The following is a 24,849-nucleotide window of genomic DNA, read 5'->3' on the forward strand; positions in this document are numbered from 1 at the left end:
AAAAAATAATTAATTTAACTAATATTATATATTAACCTTTATTGACATAAAAAAAATAATTCCTATAAGCGCACCGTATTTAAAAAGTAAGTACACGAATCAAATAAAAATTCTATCGTTCAACGCAAATTTTAATTTTCAATAAGTCAAATATGTATAAATTCATTTGTAACTTCTTCACAGCTAAGTACAGGTCCCTATGGCCTCAGTAGGTCTCAAGCCTCAATCATCTACGCACGCTTCCAAATAAAAATCTTCGGTTTGCCTGAGGAAATCAATTAATTAATTTACCTAATTTTAATTTCGCTACGTAATTTATTATGATAAAAACGTCCGACAACAAACTATACGAACTCTATGTCCACGTGCTCGCCCATAAAAGTGCTGTTGGCGTTGTCACACTTGTGCGCTTTATAGTCATCCCAACTGGAACATTTAAGCGCCACATAATCTTCTTTGGCCCATATGGAATGTGCGTAATAATGATAGGACTTGACATGGCTACACGAACCCGTAGCTAAAAACGAATAAAATCGCAAAATAAATATATAATCAATGTATGCTTTGAAAGTTTGTAACTACTGTCTAAAATGGACGGTAGCAGTTGATTTACTATATTAAATGACAAACGTATTTTCGATGAACCAATAACCAAATTTATTCAATTTAGAATTCAACTTCCCTAATTTTTAATTATGATATTAATGCGAATAGTCGTTAACAGTCAAAACATTATTTTAATATTGAAATTGTCTTTTAGAATATTTAATTTTAGATCTGAACTGACTAGAGCAGCAAATAAAGATAAATGTATTAGTTATATAGATAATATGTACAATTTTATTATATGATTTTTTTTTTTGTCTATACCTATAATCTTTTGGAGCATTAAAAATTCTTCAATGTTAAACTTCCCTGGTGGCTTGCAGTAAAAATTATATGCGTATATTATTATTTGGTTTAATGTTATGCTATTTATACCATGAACCTATTTTCAAATACATTACTTCTGTCTGAAAATCCGCAATCGGGTTGTCTCTTTCCTCCGTTTGGGAAGAAATCGATATGACCGATTGATTTTGTAAACCCATTTTTGGCACTATTAGTGTGCATGACGTCTACAAAATGCGCATCGGTAATATAGAGTCTGTCGGCTGGGCCTTTCTTTTCGTACTGTGGCTTCGCAGGGTCCAATCCTTTAATACATTTTTAAAAAAAATACAAAAATTTGTGTTAAATGTATTGATTATTTAAAAAAAAATCCTTCGTTGAAAATATATTGCTAGGAACGTTTATAGTTATGTAGATAAGTATTTACCGGTAATTCTAGGAATCTTATCGGTCAATTCTTTCCCTACGAATCCGACAATATGAGCTCCCATACTGTGTCCGATCAAATGCAAAGTCTCAACCCCTTTTGTCATGTTATACGTTATCCTGGTCAGGATTTTAGCTATATCGTGAGCAATGTGTTTGGCTCGTGCTCTTGCAACTGAATATGATAAATCAGTCGAATACTGTTTCCAATCCACACAAATCACATTATATTCACCCACCTTAAAATAAGCTGTAAAATATTTTAAGAAATAAATTATTTTTCAACAACGTTAACTACCGCCAATAGATATGGCGTATGCTGTTCTATATCTATAAACGATTATTCACTAGACAAATAAAAGAAAAAAGTAGCGGTGATACGAAAGTACTCCTAATTATAAGTCTTATATACGAAAAATAGTTTTTGTAACGGATGTGTACAACTATGAATGGATATGAATATAGTTATCTAAAAATGCTTATTAATTATTTTATAATAATGTTCTTCCAACCATCGATATTGGTATTGATTTTATTTAGAACCTATAGGTATACATTGTAAATAATTAAAAATAATATTTGTCAAACTATCAATAGACAATAATATAGGTAATTAAGAGAAATGACCAACTTACAATTGACGTTGTACATACAAAGACCTTCTTTTTCTTGAGTGGTACCAAGCCAACCGTGCACTATTACTTTAATTGGATTTGATGCATTGAACGATGTAGACTCGATCAAGTGTGGTTCACTTCTGTTTAAAAGTTGGCCGTCGGTATTATCTCTAAAACGCACAGAAAAGAAATTCTTCAGAAATTATATTGAATAATTGAAATAAATTATTAGATTTTTAAACAATTCAACCTCGTGTAAAGCCAATAAAACACATGTTTCGATGTATGGTACAATCCGTAATTTTCATCATCAAAATCGATATTGTTAATGTTTTTATAGCCATCATTAAGTCCGTTAGACACGGCGACTGAGTCTGAATAAAGATTTCAAGATTAATATTTATTCCACAATAATATTTTTAAACTTTCCAATGTGGTTATTTGATCAACTAAAAATTTGTGGGGGAACGCACCGCACTAATGAAAAATAATACATCATAAATTGCTGTTGAATTAAGTATGAGTAATGGCCAGTGGGTGCATAATTTATAATTAGAATAGTTCGTATAATTAACAATTTTCATGTTCAAACCAAAATCCTTTCTGATTTTATAATTTTTTCATCAAAAGTTTTATGGAAATAGTCAATAGTATTAATAGCGTAATACCTATTAATAAATAATAAAGGAGAAATTGCAAAAATCACATAAATACATAATACATGTTGCATACAAATAAGTACCTATACATACAAATAGAATATTATTACGTATTGCATTATTTTTATACTCAATGCAGGCGTTTGTATTTTGTAATGTGATTTGTTGTACTTGCACCTGTTGTAGATACATATACAAAATCATATTATATATATTTTTTTTCAAGCAAACAATTTAGGTTATTACTTATTATTGGTGATTGTATAAAAACGATCGTCGCTATCAATTTGAGCCACTTGACAATTCGTAATTATACAATAGGTAGTATACGTACTAACCTACTTATTATATTACGTCTTCATAACAATAATATTCTTATGAAGTAGAATATTAAAAGTTATACAATGATATCGATAAAAACTAAATCATTAATTCTTTTAATTTATTTCATCAAAACGTGCACTGTATATTATTAATAATAACAACTCACCGCTTTGCAATAGAATATCATAAGCGCAAACACAAACAATCAACAAAATGTTGATACAAAAATATTTCAAAAAATTAAACATTTCTGCAAACTTATTTTTCAAAATTGCACGTATTATAATCAACTATTGAATGTAACTGTCACAAAAACAACTAACAAAGAACACTGATTTCTATCGAATGATGATTTTATACTTAAATTAACACACACTTATGATCATGTCGATATAGCACTTATTTATTTAAAAGTTATTTTATTCGATCCCGAGAAATTATATTATAATATATAATCTGTATTATAGATAACACTGTTTGATCAAATATATAATTATTAAATTATATTTTGATGAATTATATATTATAATAATGCGTTTAATTTTAATTGACTACATTTTTAAAAATATATGTGATCATAGGACGGGCATACGCCGCCGTATGTTTAAAACAATAAAATCTACAATTACGATACAAACTATCCTTACAAAACAATGATGCGGACAAAGACTGATGAATATCAGTTGGATAATCCAGAAATGTTGTAAAATATATCAAGTCCTAAATCGGCTAAATCTAATCCACGGATTTCGGTTACCTGTCTATTTCAAATTATTTCTCAAAGCTAAGTACACTGATAACGATTTTCCCGTGAATTGAAATACACTAAAACTGAGATAGGTAGGTACACTCAAACCGATATACTGCATCGTTGTATTTTACATAATATGTTCATTTTTTTCCGGGCGGAGTCGAGAGTTTTACAGCTATCTATTATATAACAACAAAGGTCTAAAACGGATAAACCCTATGCAAATCCAATTTTTGACTGATTTTCATACAAAAAATAAATAGCTGAATAACGAAAACTAGATCCATCGTGTCAAGGGCTATTTTTTATTTAATGATTGTAATGTTCTTGTTACGTGATGTACTCAAGAATCAATTAATTTTTACGTTGGTTTTTCGGGATATAATTTTTCTTTATTTAGTTTATGCAAATGTAATTTAGAATAAACAATAATACGATTATCGAACTCGAATACGTTACATATAGTCATATAGCCATATAGGTTAACGGACGCTGATGTTTTCGGGAGCACGACTGATCACAACAATATATTATAATATAATGACAAGATTTCACCCGCGGCCAGTGTTGTGCCGTTCTACCGATAACATAATAATAATAGTATACCAAACAATGATGTAGAGACACACGTAAAAACATGTAAAAATACAAAACGTCATTTCTTGGTCGGGATTTTGGAAAAAGTTATAGCACAAAAAAACTGCACATGAAGCTGTTTTATTTGGCTAGTATATAATTTATAATATTCAAAATATTTAACTCGTTTGAGATATTTATAGTCATGGCTCATGACAAATTTAATATTTTCTTAATTTTTTTTCAACTATTAAATTTGATTATTTATTCAAGTATGTGCTAGGCTGACGCGTCGGCTTTGATCAGAATCGTCATCGTATGTACGATGATTCGTCATCGAATTCAAATTTAACAAATTCATTACAATTTAATACTCGAAAACTATTGAACAGCAGAGTACCTACTTGTCAAGGTTGGAAACCCAACCTTCTTTAATTTAATTTAATTTATAAAAATATAATTAGTTGTTTTGTTATAGGTAATCTTATAAATAAAAATCAAGGGCCGCAAGTGTTTATTATCTAAGATGTTCTTTTTCAGTTAACAGTAAGGTTACCGGTTTTCAAACACCACGTTTCAAGTAGGCATAGAAAAAACATATGAATTTATATTTTAGACTTGTATTATTGAGTCAACGATAAACATAATTTGAGTTTCGATTACAATTCGCAAATACTTTATTAACAGTATAAATCATGGTATTATAATTATATTAATATATTTAACTTGATTCCGATGTACGGTTATTATATAAGCGTAGCATAGACTACAGAATAATGTTGATCCGAGTTGATCAAAAGTTATAACTAATTTATGTGTTGTAAAATAAACTAAAATTTATCGATAAGGACAGTACAGATATCATACAATATATCATACATCCAACGAGCGTTAATATACATATCAAATACGTTTAACAAAGACACTTATAACTAATAATTATATTAAAAATTGTCCAGTAAATCAGAAACAGAGTTGTACGCCGCCTTGTGTGTCTACTAATCTTGGACGCATGCTTCTAAAAAATAAACGCCGTCATCCCTGAAACAAAACAATCGTATCGTATTTTCAATACATTATATTTAAACAACGGACTGGAAAATGTGTTGAAAATATAGACCACGAACTTCGTCCGGTCTGCAAATTCTCCCATCAGATTTTTGGAAGCATTGACACATCGATCCGCTTGAAAGTCAGCCCAACTGGGACATCTATATGCGACATAATCGTCTCTGGACCATATGGAGTGTGAATAGTAATGATAGGATCTACAATGACTGCACGCACCAGCTATATAAGCACACAATATATCACTAAAATATAATAGCGACAAATCACTATCGCCGCTGTGGCGTCATGCAGGATCGGCTTTAGATATTTCGCCACTCGGTGCGATATTATATAATAAGTCTGACGGACTTTGTCCATGTCTATCCCACCCCTGATAATCCACAAAATGAAAACAGTTTTGCCAAAATTGATGTTGAATATTTTGAGCAGATAAAATATAAGTGTTTGTGTCACTCCGACAACAGCAGTTACACGGGTGATTCATGAATATTTTGAAATGCGTGTAAAAAATGCATTAGTTTTATAAATATTTAGGAATACTTAAGGTTTCTTAAGCATCTAAGATGTCTCTATTTTTTCTCTTATCAGTAAGGTTACTGGTTTTTAATTACCAAGATTCGAGTAGGCATACCAAAAACGTAATATGAATTTATATCGTAGTATTGAGTCAACGATAATTTGAGTTTCTATGACGAATTGCAAAATATACTCTATTAATAGTTTTATTTATGCGATTTTAATGAAATTTTGAGAATAATTAAATTGTTACACCTTAAATATATTTAAATACTAAGATTTAATTCACAGTTACTTACAAGTGTATCGAGAGTAAATAGATAATAATAATAATATGTATATCATATTATATTTTATCCACACCATTCGATTTTTAGGAATTAGATAGGCAACTTATTATACATATCAATCAGGTGGATTTTTTTATGTGATAACATGAGAGAGTATAATGGTGATAAAACTGTGTGTGTAAACTCATAAACACGAGTCGATGGTCTTGGACCGTGAACCAATTATTGTTTTATAACTATGAGCATCACGGACAGAAGTTTAAAAACATTGATTTAAATCCGATAATGAGTGAAAACTGTTGAGTCCCGTTATAAAAGCTATACATTTTATGCATTATAAAATAAAGCTTGTTTAGTATTAAAAATTTGACGATCAATCAGGAGGAGAATAGAAATTTTCCTATTTTTAAAGAAGAAAAAACCTATGAGTGAAAAAAACTGAAACTATCGGCTATCGATGGTGTTTATATATATTGATTATTGATTAATATTCTAACTAATCACGTTTATCTGAACGTTCAACGCAGCCGGGTTGCTTTGATCCTCCATTTGGATAGTAATCCATGTGACCAATAGATTTGTTAAGCCCATTTTGACCAGCGTTAGTATGCATTACGTCAACATAATTCGCGTCATTCATATCTAGTCTGTCATCTGGTCCACTTTTCTCGTACATTGGTTTTGCAGGATCTAACCCTGAAATAAATTGATAATAAAAACATAAATTACACCAGTAGAGTAGCAGGGGGGTGCTTGAACCCCTTCCCCGAAATTTTAAGAAAATTTAAAAAAATATTTCTATGATATATGAAAGTTATTACAAATACAAATTTGTATAGCCATATGGGAACCGAAACCTTAAATTAAATCTCGGCATTAGTATACCAAACTTATGAATTATGGGAGACCCTAGGTGAACAAACTCTGAGTGTAAAGTAAACACACTATTAGCACCCTCCAAAAAAAAAAAATCCAACAACACTAATTAGCTTAATCTTAACCTTTTTAGGCTGCGGGACACCTATATATTTTTTAACCTTTAACTTTTAGGAAACGCCGTTAATCAGATCTGAAACAAAATCATCGATGTCATCATCACTTTATACAGTGTGAAGAGAACCTAGCTCCTGGCAACGTGGTTTGTGGCAAATGGGAAAAATATAAACATTATGCTATATTCATAAATTGATCAATGGAACCGATGAATTCATTTTTTAAAAGCATAAATATTTTAAACGCACAGCATGCATCACGTTACAGGTTACCTGTGATCCGGTCAAGGCCGGGCAAATTTTTTCCAACATGTCCGGCAATGTGTGCTCCCATACTGTGTCCTATTACATGCATAGTATCATAGCAGCCCATCGTCATGTTGTTCGTAATCCTCAACAACACCTTAACAATATCCAGAGCAATGTATTTGGATCTCTTCTTCGCAACCGCGTACGATAAATCGGTCGAATATTGTTTCCAATCCACGCAGATCACATTGTAATTGCCCACTTCAAAATACGCTGTAAAATATTTTCTTTAAGTATAATAACCAACAATAGTCTGGCGCTAGGATTTTAAGCACTAAAAAAATATTCTTAAAAATATGCATCTGCAAACGACCAATAAGTTCCTATATAAATTTTTATTTAATCACATTTATATTTATTTTCATTAATTGATATTATCTTATGTGTTCATGTAATCATGTTATATATCTGATATTCTTACTAAATAATAAATATCAAGTTTAATTTACTATCACATTGCTGAGTGTAACAACCAGATAAGTCAATATTTTGGTACTTTTCAGATATCGTACTACATGATAGAATAAAATTAAATTTCAACATGTTGAACGCCTATGGTGACTGACTAAAGAACAAAATAAAAGACAATCTGGTATCGGGATCTTATAGGTCCAATGTCCATGTTAGATTCTTATACACAATTAACTATATCGTGTATATACCTACTTTGATGACAAAAACATTCAAGTAATTGCTGTAAAATATTTACTCAATTTATAATATGCATTGCTAAATTCATGCCTCCTTCAAAAATATTTTTATTTTACATTCATATATATTTATTAAAAAAGTATTATTGTTATACTTACATGGATACATATAGTATCAGTTAAAATTATGTTTTAAATTTTTGTTTTATAAAATAAAAAAGGTATAATATTGTAACACCGGATAGTTGTATTATTTAAAAACAGCACGGAGAACGATAACGGAATCCGTAATTCCAGATCCACCGGCCATTGGAGTACGATAACTGAAAAGTACCAATTTTTGATAAATTTCAAGACAACATACAACTATTTTAAATAATTCAATTTTAGACAAATTTTTGTGATAAAAACGTTTGTTTAAGTCAAGTAGCTTATTTTTTACAATTATTTAAATATCATTATTTTTTTGGAGTTAATTAATTTGAAACGCAATAACTTTTTCCAAAATAATCTTATCAGAAATTTTCTGACATACCTAAGTATATTTCTTATAAACTATTTGTTACCCATGCAATTTTCATAATTTTTATCATACGTTAAGCAATTCATTAAAAGTCAACAATTATATATTTATATTATTCTAATCACTATTTGATAAGAAATATTACAAACTTACATTTTACGTTGTACGAACAAACGCCCGATTTCTCTTGAGTGGATCCAAGCCAACCGTGCACTATTACTTTAATTGGATTTTCTGGATCGTACGTCGTCGACTCGATCATGTGTGGCTCACTTCTGTTTAACATTTGACCATCGGTATCATCTCTAAAATTTGAAGAAAAAACCTTTCAATTAGGTAATTGTATTTAAAAATCGAATTAAGTCGTCAGTTATTATACTATTTAACAATTAAACCTGGTGTATAGCCAGTAAAATACATGATTCGCTGTTTGGTATTGTGCATAGTTTTCGTGATAAATATCAATATCGTAAAAATTGTCTATGTTATCTTCAAACACTTCATTGTAATCGTCGTATGAGTCTGAAAAATTGTCAAGATTAATATTTATTCTAAAAATGTATTCTTAGTTAGGATACAATATTCCAATATTCAATCATATTATTATTGAAGTTCGTGAAACTTACGTGAATTTACTTCAAGTCAAACCCATTTTTGATTTTATCTTTTCTTCCTCGAAAATATAATTAATTTTACATCAAATATAAGTTTAAATAAAAATTTAAAAAATTAGAAAAATACATAGAAAAAATTATCTATTTTTGTGAAGTATAATTTTTAACAATATATTTCCCACATCACGTGTTTATATATTTAATTTGTTTTGATGACTAAGTATTAATTATACCTACTTAACATCGCGATAATATACTATACTCGTAGTTATTTTTTAAAAAGATTACAAGAGGAAGCAGCATTAAAACCTAAAGGCAAAATTCAAATTATCCAATCCAAATAATATGCTAATATTATATAATTCTTCAAATGAATCACACACGTACACAAAATGTATTATCTTGTATTGGGGACAAATGCCCACAAATAGTTGGTAAATATGGTTTATTATTTTTATTTTAACAAACAATCATAAAATACGTACGTTTATGTATAATCATAATTCATTGATTAAGTACCTACTTAACATTTTTTTCTCCACTGTTAATTTGTTTACTATGGCTTAAATTGTAATACGTAATTACAAATTATGTGGCTAAGGCTATAATGGTATTCGATTATTATTATAACAATAACTCTGAAATCTGTAATTAACTCAGATTGGAGAATACATAAGGTAACTTATGTTGATATTGACTATTTATTTGAATATATGGTTTATTTTAAATCATAATATTATTAAAAGATTCTTGTTATCTTCTTAATTAATAGTTGTTATTATTTACAATTATACAAATCAATTTAAAGTTTTAATTCAATTTTGCTTTTCATTAAGCAGTGTTAATAATTTTAGCTCAATAGGACATTTTATTATGTGAGTTTCTTTTAATTATGATTAAACATTCGAGTAAAGAGCGTATCAAGACAATTTTTTGGTATGATTCGACCAATAAATGTGTTTTACATCCAAGTAAAAATAAAATTAATTTTTGCAGTATATTTTTACATTATTATTTCTTCCACATCACGTGCTTATATATTTAATTTATTTTAATAACTATATACTTCTTAAAATTATTAAATGGTAAAAATGTGTTTTTCTTTAAATTGCATATTACATACATATTAAAGTATACCTAATATCGACCTAGTTGTACAAATTTAATCGTAGGTAAGTATGTAGACTTAATAAAACAACTTACCGCTTCCCGATGTAATATCATAACTAAAAATAAAAATGGTCAACATGCAAAACAGCATTTTCTTTGTAATTGGGTAATTTAACAATTTTACTGACATTTGACAAAATCGTTTTCACGGTGTCTGAATATTAGATTATAGTCGACGATAGTCGAATACCTACAACTGTCATAAATACAACTAAATTATACGAGACGAATGTTAATCGAACGGTCTTTTTAACACGCACTTGTGTTTATGTCAATAGTATACATTTGTATGAAATACCTGTATATATATATTATATATATGTGTGTGTATATATGTACCCAAATATATTATATATATAGGTATTATATTTTAATTAAATTCTTGCACAATAGATAATATTAATTAGATAACATTATTTGATCAAACAAGGAAATTCATTATATAATTAAATTGTATTAAATAGTTATAAATAATAATTACTAATGCCCACAATGTATAAAATAATTAATTTCAAAATCTTTTCTTTATTTTATACGCATATTTTATTGTAATGGACATTTTAAGATAAGCATTGGGCATTAATTTACTATTTCTGCCATTTCTGCCAAGTCCCCCCAGTTAAAAATTCAGTTATTAGTACTGAGCATATATAATTTTTAGAAAATATTATAGGAGGGGCTTTAGTCCCCCCAAAATAATTTGTCTATTTGCGCCTATGATTATGTAGGTACAACGATTCTGGAAAAATAAAAAAGGTAAATGGTATATTTTATAATAATACCAGTGTTAACTAATATCTGTTCGTACATACATCGGTCGTAAATAACGTTGAGTTTATGATTTTGGTACGAATATTTATTTTCATGGAAGATTTCCAAAAGAAAATTTGAACCCACACGTCAGTCGATGATACATAGTTGAAATATGTATAAGCTACGCATTTTATAGCTACATTTTGCAGAGTACCCCTGTGCCACTCCATTCCACTTGACTAAACTTAAAATAGGTATTTACTTATAACTAGTACCCAACGAATTATTCGCCTAGTCGAAAGAAATTTTATTTTTATATTATATTGAAATTATCAGAAAAATATTTCTCTTTGGAAGCTTATAATATGGGATTATAAATTTAAGCTTTCGTTCAAATGTTGCTTTATTTTTTACCTGACATTCTCACAATTCCGAAATATTTAAGCACACAGTTTTTCCTATAGAAATATCAACTTTATTTTTTAAATGATAACAACAAAGTTCATTGACTAATAGTTCCAATTCAAAAAAATCGTAACAAACCGAGTTTTAAGGCAGATAATATATATATATTATATGAGTTACAACTTTTATTAAAAAAAAAAATTCTTTGATGCATTATTATTATAAATGGCTTACTATTTACTTATAAAGATATGTTCGAGAAAATTAGGTAGTTCCTATTTTTATTTTGTTAATAACATGAATTGTCGAAGTGATTTCCCGACTTTTGAAAGCCCTATACAATGAAGACTTACGAGGCCTCGCTAATTCCGTCAATTTTAGCTAAAACGACCTAATGTATTGACATAATTAAAGTTAGTCCACGTTGTCCGATTTTGATCCTGAAAAAAAATTTTAACTCACCAGAAAATTGTCTATTATTGTGAACTGTAATTAAAAACTTGAAAATATGAACTTTTTCGAATCATAATTAAAATTAAAATTAATATTGAAAACGGAAAATGTTTCGCACGATCTCCAGACATTTTTCTGCTGAATTCAAATATTTTTTTAGAATCAAAATCAGACAACGTTGACTAACTTCAATTTTGTAAAATTTGTGTAGTGAAATTTATATGGTTATCAAGTTATTGACTTGTGCATGGGCGCACGAGAGAACGGTTTCCGTCGATACCCCCATTTAATTTCACTCACACAATAATCATTTACAATTTATTAAGGGAGCTGGAGCGTAATCAATTCTAAGGAGTAAAAACTAGGCATTTTATATTTCTGTTTATCTGGGTCTTGTGTATGTGTTGAAAGTAAATGAACATTAGTGTACGTAGTTCGTAGTACTGATCACGTTTTATAGGGACATCATAGTGACCGGGACGTACGTCTGTAATTTTACATACGCGCATGCACATGTCACCATATATTGCTTTATAAAATGACAAAAATTTTTTTTCAAAAAATACTACCTCTGACTTCAATCACTACGCTCAGTAGGATGTTCCGATTTTAATTTTGAAAGAAGATTTGAATTCTCCTCTAAATTCACTATGCTATAACTGTCGTACATTTTTCATATTCTATATCAATGTATTTAAATTTGAATTATGAATAAGATCTATTTTTACTCTTTTTGTTAGTACATTTCTAAGTAAAAAAAAATAAAATTCAGAAAAATGAAATTGCCAAAGCATAGATAATTTAGTGACAAATTCAAATTTGCTTTCAAAATTAATATCGGGACATTATATTGGGCGTAGTGATTGAAGTCGTGAGTTATGTTTTCGACCAAAAATGAATCACGCTCCAGCCCCTTAATACAACCCCTTAATACAATATATAGATCCCGCGGGCGGCTATGACAAGATTATAAATTGCCTGAATGTAGCCCCTTAAGACAGAGTCGCAGAGGATGGCACCAGCTATTATTGAATATAATTGTTTTATTATTTTTTAATTTGTAGCTTGGTGGTGTAAACCAGGTCTGTATAGATGAAAATATTTCTGGAGTTAAATTTAATATTTAAAGATAGGTACTGAAAATACTGTGGGTTATTAATTGAAAATAGATAATAGTATAATACAGACTTTTTTAAGTTATATAAATATTTAATTTGGAGAGGGGCTCTAAAAATATCCAGCCTTGGGTGTATGGGGGTTTTTCGGCTCATTAAGGTAGCGCTGGTCATTATCTAGGCTGCCACTGCGGATTAAGTCTAGTCACGCCTATGAGATTTATACCTAGACGTAGGTATTTTTAATTGTTCTGCAGCTGTTTTTATCGACTCTTTTAATACTTATTTGTATGGATAAATGATGATCTAGGTATGTTAAGTGCAAGATGCAAGTGTGTTCCGATTCCACTCTAAGTAGACTTTTTGAGCATTTTGTTCTGTAGCAAAACGAGATGCATTTTTGGTTGTTTTTTTTTAAACACGTAACTGCTGTAAAACCAATACATATTTAATAGTGCTCCGCTCGGATTCTAATAATCATACTACAATAATTCCATACTAAAAGACAAATTGAATTGAATTTACTTAAATCATTAGATTTCACCTTTATTAATAAATTATGAACTTGCATAAAAAAAATATATATATATTATGTGTATAATAAACGCCATACCTCCATAAATGATCTGCATAATATATAATTGTATGTAAACGCCTATAGCTACGTCCTACATATAATAATTTCATAAAAAATAAATTTATTTGCTAAAATTAAGATGACGAGAACTGCGTGGTGAAAATGACGTGAAATTAGATATTTTTGTAATGTTTATTTTAATTCTTATGACAAAACGTAAAAACCTGATAAATATGGCAGACGATAGAGCGTGGTCTCTTGTCGAGATTACATAATAATATAATATACATAACTATTGCAGAATTAATAGACCGCATGCAGGCCGATGCAGTTGTCCGTCTATTGTTGGGTAAATCACTATATTATAATAATGATGACCCATTGGACCGGTGTCAATTTTTTTTTATTATTATTATTCAATGTGCATTGCGACAGACTATTGCTAGCTGTGATGGTAGTTCGTTATAAAATGCAATTACTTTTGAAGAAAAAATAAATAAAAAAGATAGGTACAATACAAATATTTTATTATTGTAAATATGCCATTATATAGGTGATGTATAAGCCTCCGTTTGAATCAACATCCGACTAAACATTGGTAACCGATCGGCCAATCCATCATTTTCATCCGTATACTGAAATCTTTTATATTACGACTGCGACGAGATTAATGATGGTGTCGCGAAATCAAAGTATAAAAAAAATATATTTAAATAGGTATTGACTTTTTAAATAAATAATAATGAAAACTGGGAAACTCTCTTATGCAAAGTAGGTTACGAGTGTATACCCTGTCATTAAGTGAATCACAGTATTACAGTAATGGATGTACATAATATATTTTATAGCATTGTACCATATTTGGTAAAAACGTCAAGTTGCTACGATATTATTCCCTCCTAAATTACAATAAAGAAACAAAATCAATTATACCAATCGAACCTTAGAGGTGTTGCGTAAATATTCGGAATATTCCCATTTTCCAGTGATTTTTGTTAGCTTTTTCTCAATTATTTAGAAAAAAATTAGGAATTTACTGCTTTGAACCCCACCCCCTCTCATCAAAAAAATAACAAACTTGATTTGTGACAAGAAACTACCCTCAGTGTTAAAAATCGGAGCAAATTGTTTGCTTAAACGTGATGATGAAAGGCACAAAAAACACATCATTTATGTTAAATCAATAGTACATTATAGTGTGGATGTATATATTTTTAATAACAAATCACCGTTTGTTGAGTATAATATACACTTCTTGAAATGTATACAAATATAATAATTATTATTTATTTGTAAATATGAATATAATATGATACACCTTATTCGTTTAGATTGCATTAACAATATTATAATAATATAATGCTAAATGACTATGTAAAATCAAACATATTAGACACAGGTATTAATTAAAACATAAATGAACATGGTTAAACTGATAAAGTGATTATATATAATATTATAATATAATTATTAATTAATGTATATAAACACATCAAATTTTGAAAAAAAAAATCATATTGGACAATATTTGTATGATATATCGATACACGATCAGCGACACAGCTCAAACAACCGACAAATAATATTTGCCCGAAAGACTGTAAAAAAGAAAAAAATATATATGTCGAATCCATCGATTGCTTTTAATAGTATAGTATTTTATGTGTTGGAAGCAGTCAGAACGAAATATATCAATAATGCGGTATCGCGATATCAAAAAACACCGTATTTGAAAACCACAATATTATTGGACGCGTGATAAGTCATAAATCATAATAAGACATAATACATATTACAGACGTAGTAATTATCACTAAAAAATCGCTCACCTTGAATTTGCGGATTCGCCCAAGTACGTGTAATTCATAGGATCTTCGCATTTGGACTCCTCGTAATCTTTCCATTTGTCACATTTGATCGATTTGAATTCGTCTTTGGACCGGATGGACCGCGCGTAAAACTCGTAGGATTTAAAATGACTACACACCTCACCGTACACTAAAAAATACGTAAGACTTGTGATAATACACTGCAGTTGTGTTATAATTGTTTATTAGTTGTTCAACAGGTGTATTAATTATTTTAGTTATTGAATTCGGCTGTATAATAATGTTCAAGCACTTTTTCAAATCTATATCTTCTTATTTTTGATACGCATCTATTGATGTATTATACAATATATTGTTTTTTCTCCATCCATTGTATTTTTTATTTTTGTTTCAGCTACATATTTTAATAACTACTCTCATATTATACAAGATCACCATTTCCAGCATATTTTTTAAGACAGTTGTAAACAAATCAAAAAATAAGTTTGTCTTAAAAACGAGATGATGAAAATTCTGATATTTTATATAAACAAAGTTATTTACAGCGTCAAATAAGATAAAAATTGTTTTTTATTTTATTTTAATTCTTTGGTTAACCGCAGAATTAAAACCATTAGATAGGTGCGTAAAAAATACTGACAGCCCTAAACCTGGAAAAGTGTGAAAGAAAGTTTAAATATATCCAATAAAAATAATATAAGCTTTGAAACACGAAAACATAATAATATAATACTCGCGACCACATGCATATTGTCAGAATGAATATATATATATTATAAGTTCGGCTGTAGGTAAGATGTACCTATAGGCACCTACGCATATTCAAATTATTAAGTTATTATTGATCAGTGAACACACAATATAGGCATATATTAAATTAACCGAAAAAATAACGTTATATAGGTTTCACCCTTATTATTTACCGCAACCAAATAATCGAGTTGACAGTATATACGATATGGTCGTATTGATTATACCGTAATATAGATATTATACATTATTATTGTTGTTGTACGCTTATATCTACCGTAATCGTATCCGCAGCCCGGTTGTTTCGTATTGCCACCATTCGGATAGAAATCGATAATTCCTATCGGCTTGTGCTGCCCCAACACCAAACTTGTCGTGTGCACTACATCCACAAATTGCGCATCGGTTCGGTCGAGTCTCTCGGAGGGCCGTTTGCTGGAGAACATCGGCCTAGCGGGATCCAAGCCTGGAACGTGTACGTCGTAAACAAAACATAATAATATCAGTTTAAGAAAAATCCCTTCCCACGAGAACAATATCAATGTGGTAAGCAGGGCTAATCGAATTTTCGAACGTAAAAAAAATCTCGTTAGCGATGATAGGTACTGCAGTGTATAGAGAACAACCATCGATGCAAATTATATTCATAAGTATCCAGAGTATCTAAATGTAGAAACGTTAACAAGGCGGGGGTGTATATTTTATTTACTTTATTTTTGTATGCGTGGTTGTTCAAGATTCGTCTTCTCGCGATCAACGAATGAAATTTGTTTAAAATAATACGAATACGATTTCATTAGACAAGCGTGAAGCGATTATTATTCATAGATCATATTATAATTATACCATGACTATAGCTATCCCGCCCGACGTTGTCCACAACAATGATGTGTATTTTTAATAAATATATTTGCAAAAAAAGTATATATCATGTTTCTTCTAATTATAATATTAATATAATATCTAACCAATTACAACCATTTAGATAAACAAAAAAAATTGTCTCTTTTCAAAAGCGGAAAAAAATCATATGTGAGCTGCCCTTTAGCTATCTATAGCCTATAGGAGTTTAAAAATCAAGCTGTAAACACCCGTCAAGTAATCTATTTGATATACATTTTATTGAAAACGGTCCAGTCGTTTTTTGAGGCCAATTTTAGTTATATAACCCGATTTCATCCGTGAAAAAATCAAAAATACAAAACTTAGATTATATTATAAGTGTATCTTCTGTGAGTTTGTAATCATTATATTGTATTACATTAAATAAATAAATAGTGGAGTATATTATACATTAATTAGTACTCACATTTCTTTCTTCAAAAGGTCACCGTGTAAGTGGTTCTAACCAAATTGAATACATTACAAGAAACACCTATAATATATACTTACAGTAGGTACATATTCAATTTCGGAATAAAATATAAAATCAGTGCGTGATTTGAAAACTCAAAAATGGAAAAATTTGATTTTAACGACTATACATATGTTATATTGAATAATACCAGTACAAGTGTATAAAGCTAAATGCAATTCTAAGCACAGGAATTGATTTATCCATCAGTAAATTAGATTTAATAATTATAATGTGTGTGTGTGTGTGTGTGTGTGTGTGTGTGTGTGTGATGTATATTTATTCCGTTCCAATTCAAAACCTCGAACCATCTATGAGGAACCCATCCAAGTGGTATATTATCTATAGGTATATGTCTATATTGTATATATACATAACAATGACAAATTAGTACTGTACGCAAAATATACGGCTTGTTCAAGATCACATTTATAATATGAACATTTTCATTCGAACAAAAAACGGAATACAGTTTTGTCAAAGCATTCAATTATGTATGGAATTTAACCCGATCTCTTACAAAACACACACTATACTTTTTTTCAATTAGTCATTGTTATTGAGTTAAACAGTTTAATCTTTTGTCGAGTATCCACTCAATGTATTGAACAGACATCAACGATATTTTAAAGTACTGTGTCTCTTACGCTCGCACACGTTTCAGCGAAAAATCTGCTTCAAGTAACCGGGTTTATTTGTATTACTATAATACAGGGTGGGGCGTGGTTACTTCCTTATTTTTTAAGGAATTTTAATTCGGATAAGGAAGTAACCACGCCCCACCCTGTATTAGTCAAACACGTTCGAATGGTCTTATATTAGATTAAAAAATAATAATTTTGAAATGTCTAATGTGTTAAAAAAAATATTTATATTTCGATGTACAGATGTACTTGTACTATAAAGTATGAAGTAAAAATAATACGCAAAACGGTCGTTTTCATAAACTTATAGACAATCCAATTCTTTAAAAAACTATGATAAATGTTCAAATGTACGTAACCAGGGCACTGCATACCTATAATAGGCAGGTAACTACTCATATACATACATAGCTATTAGGTATCTATATTATTATTATTATCATCATTATTCCATCAGAAAACGTCAATATATATTTTAACATATGTACCGCAAAAAAAATTAATAGTAGTCGATATCGCATTTACATATAGGTTAGGTTAGATGATAGTACATAATAATTATGTAGATTATTACATTAATACATACCAGTGATTCTGTACACGTTTCCCTCAAGTCGTTTACCGGCATAACCGGCGATGTGGGCGCCCATGCTAAAACCGATTATGTGTACATCGTCATTGGTCTGAGGCGTGTTTTCCGTCATCGTCCTTATCATTTCACCTACATAGTTTCCGATTTCTTTGCACCGCATCCGAGCAGTAAAGTACGGAAAATCCACTGCAAGCACGCTCCAGTCCACGCACACCACATTATAATCGTACAACGCGAAATATTCTGAAAAAAAATTGAAATGCTTCAACACTGTTTGAAACAAAATCCCGACAAAACCGCCACTTGCAAGCTGCCGGTAGATTTATCTATATAGAGGTAAATTTAAATTAATGCAACAGCCAACAATAAATTATATAGAATACTGACTGTCAAGATACCTATCATCTATATTATATAAATGTATTTAGATAAGTCTGAATACTGATAATAGTAATAATTAGATTTACAAGTCGGAGCCCCGACACATGAACATTTCTAAAACAAAATAAAAGGTATGTAGCCCAAATGTTTGCTAGTCTGAGCTAGATCGGGAGGTCCGTCTTTATTTATTATTCCCCGCTCGGTATTGCTTTGTGCCTTTATATGCAAGTAGTTTTAATTTTTTATTTAAAATATTAAATTTTCTCTTACTCTGCAATTTGTTTAATAAATACCTGTATTGAACAATAAATGAATGCGTGATGATGTGTATGAAAATAATGGCACGATTCACTGAATGAAGAATTCTCCCATTGGAGATAGGTAGTATACGAGAATAATAAATTGCATGACTAAATAAACAGGCATGATCGCTAGATTACTGAACGCATATCTTATACATATATTATACTTCCCCAGACTTGGAAGAAACACTAATATCATAAGAAAAAATGTTATTCACATTACAATTATATAGGAATTAGGTACACTGTTTTTGCCATGTCTGGGGAAAATTCGCAGTGATAGGAAAAATTGGTTTTTTGGTGATCATGCCTGTTTATTTACTCATGATGAATTGTATATTTTAATTATTATATGATTTTTTTAGTATAACTATTCGAACGGTACATATATAATAGCATTTAGTTCAGCCCTGTGATTTATATGTATCGACTTGACGAGCTGTGAGTAATCTACACCCATTGGTTTTGACTTTTGAGTACAATAAGTAGGTATACAATTCCGATCAAATCCCACTATCATTTCTGAGAAGATGGTTCATATTTTTAATTATTTTATCAAGACACGTCGAATCGTTTATTATATTAATGGACGATATATATTATATTGCACTATATTGGTACATTGTAGTGCTCTTGACGGTTTTTATAATATTATGCTGTTGACACACATCTCCGCCGAACGAGTATAGCCTTGGATGTTTGGCGCACTCGACCCGGTGGTCTGTCAACCTATATTCTTGGTAATGATCGAACAAATCAACAGGATTCGCTGAATGTGTCTATTTGTATATGTATATATAAAGCCCGAGTCTCAAATTGATTGATTGCGAAATAATCTAGTTTTGTAGCGAAAACCGCGACGCACATCGAATTTTCCAAACCGACATAAAAACCAAAAACCATTCATCGACATAAATCGGAACCGTACTCAATGTACAGCTAAATACCTATACTTAAATTATTAATTAAAGGACCTGCGCGTGACCTGTTTTTTTGCTCAAAGACATGCCTTACAGTAAAAATGCTCACACCTCGAAGAGTGTTCCGATTTCGATCATTTTTGTTATTTTCGACAGAAGAAACGCTCCTAATATGGTGCTTGGACTTGGATTTTGAGAATTCTATTTCTAAAATATATAATACGATTTTGAATAAGACCAGTTTTCACAAACTTTTGTTTTTTATTATATCATTAATGATAATTATTAATCAAAAATGCAAGCACCCTGTAGAAAATTATCTTTCGAACAAAAAAATAATAAATTAGTAAAATCAAACCATCCTTCGAGGCATTTTTCCTGTAAATCGAGTTTTGAACAAAAACCATGCTTTTTGTTTTTGATCGGCTGTGTCGTTAACTAGTGAGCAAATGCAGTGCGCACGTAGATAGCCCGATACCTATATACAACTATTGAACCATATTATGACTAACCCAAATGCCATGGGTTGTAGCAACAATAAATTTAAAATTGCCTATATACTGCCCTTTTATTAAAGACACACGCAGGCATACGGTCATTTAATTCCACAAAATGTTTCAATCTTCTTGTCAATCATACAGGTGGACCTGATAATACGATTATGCTTTTGAAAAGTTATTTGTATTTAGTATTATGTCTACTTTATAATATGATCATAAAGACCACTTTTTTTTAAATGTTGTTTCTCAACAGTCAACTCCTAAAATTTTTGTTTGATTAATTAAAATCTATTACATTTTAATTGTTGATTATTTGAAATTGAAATTAATTATCTTAAAATATGACCTGATCGATCTCAAGTAGACACATTAACGAAATCAAATCAGTTTTTAGAAGTCATATTGCGTTATCAGGTCCATTGGTAAGATTGACAAAAAAAAGAATACATGCAAATGAGCATGAATTGTTTACCGTTCACGCGCAGAACGCTGAGGTAGCGACTTGTACGAGCGCTTTGCTATATTTTTTATACTACAACAATCACACACACTAATAATCACATTTGAAAAACCCACATATACATGCAATTTAAAATTTGCCCATTTTGATCTCCTTAAAAACTGGCTATTTGCAATCCTTATAACCCAACCCAATCTTGGCACCTATACTGACTGCACCATCACTAACAACGATAATAAATATATTATGTTTTGCCAATAGGTAGGTACTCACCCGTCTTCAAAGCCAAACAGATGCTCTGCTCGTCTTCGCTGTTGCCCAACCAACCGTGAATCAAAATTTTGGTCGGTTTACCACCGTCAAAGCCCGATGACTCCAAAGATTTCGGGTCGTCAGGCACCAGCCTTCGACTGTTCTTGGAGCGCTGTCTACAAGCAAAATACACAGATCGTCAAGTAAACTGAAGTCCGCGACCGCTACGCATAGATGGCGCCGGTCGTTCCGAGAAACGTCAATAATAGATTATCATCCCGTCGTTCATCTTGTGGAGGAGCAATAAAAACATACTCCCCGTCAAGCGTGTCTATTATACAGGTTTACAAGTAAAGTAAGTAACTAAATCGTAAACTTAATCTACTGACTCTACTGCAGTATGTCAACGTGAATAGATATCAAGGCTATATAGGTGCCCCAAATATATTATTTATATGAATTATTGTTTTTTTTTTTCATTCGATCGCACCTGTCTGCTTTATACGTAAGTACTAAATTTAACATCATATATATATATTTATAAATATGGGTTCTTGTGACGACGCAGTGAAGATCGAAAATAAATCGTGTGCTTAAAAGAGGAACGGTGGCGATCGACTGCTACCCTAAATAATACTCTCTATAATATAAGCTTTTCCATATGGGATATTAAAATATACGAGTATAATATATATACCACACGATTATAGGCTAATGAATATTCAACCACTATTAAAATCGGTATTAGAGATGACTAGTGAGCTCAAACGCACCCACCCACCGTGAAAAGAATAAAAAAAAATGTGGGTACCTACGCGTATAAGAAGAGAGGTTCAAAAGTTCAATCTATCCGTTAATTATAAATTGGAAATCGAACGCAGATGGAGTACCCTCACAAGAAATACATTATTTTTCGTTAATGTCGTCTGACGATTTCTTGAACATCGTAACCTGAATCGCATAATTTTCAACATAATTTGTTTAAAAAAATACCTAATAAATTGTTCGTGCAAATCATTTGCTTTTTAATAATCTCTATAAATCGTCATAAATGTGTAATTGTGACTATGGTTTGGTCCAATAAGCCACTGGTTGTAGGATAATAAGGTTTTTTACGAATGTTCCCTATTTTTTTTAGAATTAGGACGGTACTTTATTTGCAATCTTTCACAAAATTACAAAGTTAACAATTATTGTGTGAGTGGGTTGCACACGAAACCTTTTAAAAGTGGACTGTATAATATAAAAGAGAAAAGCAGGATAGAGTTTAAACAATGGTATTATACAATGCATCGTAATATAAAACGCCAAATTTCACAAGCAAACAAATTACATAGGTACCTATATAATATTGTGTCTTAAGAAATTATAACTATTCGTAATGAATAACGATAAATAGACTAATTAAATAATAATATTAATAATATCGCTTGTCGATATACAAAAAAAAATAATACTAAGTTGAAGTGCGACCTCGGTGGTTGGTCGTGCGATGAGCGTCCGAAGCTACTTTGTCAGGGAGGGAAGTTGACGGTGTACGGTGTTGCTTGCCTGGTGCCGAGTGGAACGATATGTCGTAAATTTACGCGTGTATATAGGTAATTCCGAAATTCACGATCAAGATTTACGACAACGTTGCTTGAGCGCTCTACGGTTAGACCCGGAAGAATTTGGAACTTGGGAGTCTGTGTACGCGGATGACAGACTCCAGCACATCCGATTGCAAGTCTGGACCCCATGGACAGGGGGGGGGGCGGAAGGGCGTAAATACACCACTGACAGAATAATTGTCTTTTATATTAATTAATTATTCAATTTTTTAATTATATATAATAATATATATTATTATACATTATTTAATTATTTAATTATACCTATATATTATACAGGGGCCCACGTGGCCACATGTAGCATTGTAGCCCTTATATTGTAATTTTATGTGGTCCGATAATAAAATGTATAAAATGTATAAATTGTATAAAAACCACGAACTAAGATATTAGAGACTGGAAATTATGGATTATAACGTTGTTTGTTTGTAGATACCTTGTGAAATTAATAAACCTAACAGTGATAGATGATAATCATGTAATAATAACTATACGGGGAACGGAGTGGCCGAACGTCTTAAGGCGTCGGTTCGAACTTGGCCACGGGCTGCTATTTTCTTCGGGCAGTCACGGTGTCCGAAGAGAGAGGCCGCCATCCCCCACCCGGGCATGGCAGATACCTACGAGTGCCCACTTAAAAAATTCTTCTAATACAAATACACACGTGTTCAAAACCTACAGTACCCTTCCCACAGTTCCACAGGCTAATTGTTTACAATGTTTAATGTATATTATAAATTACGTTGAACAGTTATAAGCTATGGGCATCTATCAATTTAGTTCTTATACAACCTTAGATGTTTCTTGTTATATTTATATAATTATATTGGGAACTGATTTTAAACATTTTAGATAAAAAAACTACCTATATGCATGCTAATGGTTGAACATTTTTAATAGTGAGTACCTAATAAGCTATAATATGGAATATTAATTATTTGGTTATAATAATTATTACGTATATTTAGGTATATAGGAACGAACATTTTATTTTTTCGGTAACTCTACTGTTTCTTTTGCTAGACAAGCACTGATTTGAACTGTATTTTTGATCAATTAAATCTTTAAAAGCAACAGCTGCTGTTGAAAAAAAAACAACGGTTTCATTTCAACCCCAAAGGGTCACATAGAGTTAAAACTCTTACTTCGTGTACAACCAAAACGTCACAGATTCGTTTACGCTGATGCGAGAAGAGTCCATCGTAGATTCGTAGTTTCCTGTTTTGCCGTGAAATAAATTGTCGAACGAGTTCACTTGAGTCGATGACACTGCAAGAATAAAATAAGCATTTCACTGTAATAGTCCATACAATATAATATTATATTATAGTCCTCCGCCGCGGCGGCCGTACGCGCGTATAACCTACATAAAATGGCACATGTATATAATTGATAATATATATTATATTATATATACCTACAGTATTATTAAATCATCGTATCCTGTTTAGTTTATTGAGAAAATGTTGAGTATATAATATATAGCTGCATCGACATTATAAGAACGAACCTATCTCCTGTACACAATATATATTATATATTATGTATCTCTTATGGTAAACGACACTTGTTG

The 24,849-nt window shown here is 30.5% G+C and overlaps 3 protein-coding genes across 4 annotated transcripts; all 3 read right to left on the reverse strand.

The window, feature by feature from the left end:
• Positions 1–22: 22 nt before the first annotated feature.
• LOC100164907 (pancreatic lipase-related protein 2) lies at positions 23–3,265 on the reverse strand. Its single transcript, XM_001948994.5, has 7 exons — positions 3,084–3,265; positions 2,185–2,308; positions 1,953–2,104; positions 1,319–1,567; positions 1,008–1,196; positions 355–517; positions 23–265 (listed from the first exon to the last, which is right to left on the reverse strand). Exons 1-7 carry the CDS (start codon positions 3,163–3,165, stop codon positions 223–225), a joined length of 1,002 nt encoding a protein of 333 aa, XP_001949029.2. The 5' UTR covers positions 3,166–3,265; the 3' UTR covers positions 23–222.
• A 1,583-nt stretch (positions 3,266–4,848) lies between these two features.
• Positions 4,849–10,640, reverse strand: LOC100571472 (inactive pancreatic lipase-related protein 1). 2 transcript variants are annotated; one of them, XR_001680060.2, is made up of 7 exons: positions 10,413–10,640; positions 8,991–9,117; positions 8,749–8,900; positions 7,387–7,635; positions 6,619–6,817; positions 5,372–5,534; positions 4,849–5,285 (listed from the first exon to the last, which is right to left on the reverse strand). XR_001680060.2 is itself a non-coding variant. In XM_016807251.2 (7 exons), exons 1-7 carry the CDS (start codon positions 10,507–10,509, stop codon positions 5,243–5,245), a joined length of 1,023 nt encoding a protein of 340 aa, XP_016662740.1. In that variant the 5' UTR covers positions 10,510–10,637; the 3' UTR covers positions 4,853–5,242. The 2 variants fall into 2 exon arrangements, 1 of the variants encoding a protein (XP_016662740.1); XM_016807251.2 differs by having other exon boundaries at positions 4,853–5,285; positions 6,626–6,817; positions 10,413–10,637.
• Positions 10,641–14,851: 4,211 nt separating this feature from the next.
• Positions 14,852–24,545, reverse strand: LOC107884657 (pancreatic lipase-related protein 2; the record flags this gene model as incomplete). The annotated part of the gene is given in 6 exon segments (XM_029491256.1): positions 14,852–15,280; positions 15,512–15,680; positions 16,539–16,727; positions 18,846–19,094; positions 21,688–21,842; positions 24,422–24,545. Coding segments are annotated over 6 exon segments (920 nt in total), but the record flags the coding sequence as incomplete, so codon positions are not given.
• Between the last annotated feature and the right edge of the window lie 304 nt (positions 24,546–24,849).

This window comes from Acyrthosiphon pisum, chromosome A3 (genome assembly GCF_005508785.2).
Source record: "Acyrthosiphon pisum isolate AL4f chromosome A3, pea_aphid_22Mar2018_4r6ur, whole genome shotgun sequence".
Classification (NCBI taxonomy): domain Eukaryota; kingdom Metazoa; phylum Arthropoda; class Insecta; order Hemiptera; family Aphididae; genus Acyrthosiphon; species Acyrthosiphon pisum.

Bases quoted from the DNA above. Each gene is read 5' to 3' on its own strand.
- LOC100164907 (XM_001948994.5), bottom strand. From the start codon at position 3,165: ATGTTTAATTTTTTGAAATATTTTTGTATCAACATTTTGTTGATTGTT. The intron at 2,105-2,184 runs GTTGAATTGTTT...TGTGCGTTTTAG, and splicing joins TTTTATTGGCTTTACACGAG to AGATAATACCGACGGCCAAC. The intron at 1,568-1,952 runs GTAAGTTGGTCA...AATATTTTACAG, and splicing joins TTGTATGTACAACGTCAATT to CTTATTTTAAGGTGGGTGAA.
- LOC100571472 (XM_016807251.2), bottom strand. From the start codon at position 10,509: ATGTCAGTAAAATTGTTAAATTACCCAATTACAAAGAAAATGCTGTTT. The intron at 5,535-6,625 runs GTGATTAGTTAG...GTGCTTATATAG, and splicing joins CGTTGAACGTTCAGATAAAC to CTGGTGCGTGCAGTCATTGT. The intron at 5,286-5,371 runs GTTCGTGGTCTA...GTTTTGTTTCAG, and splicing joins GAATTTGCAGACCGGACGAA to GGATGACGGCGTTTATTTTT.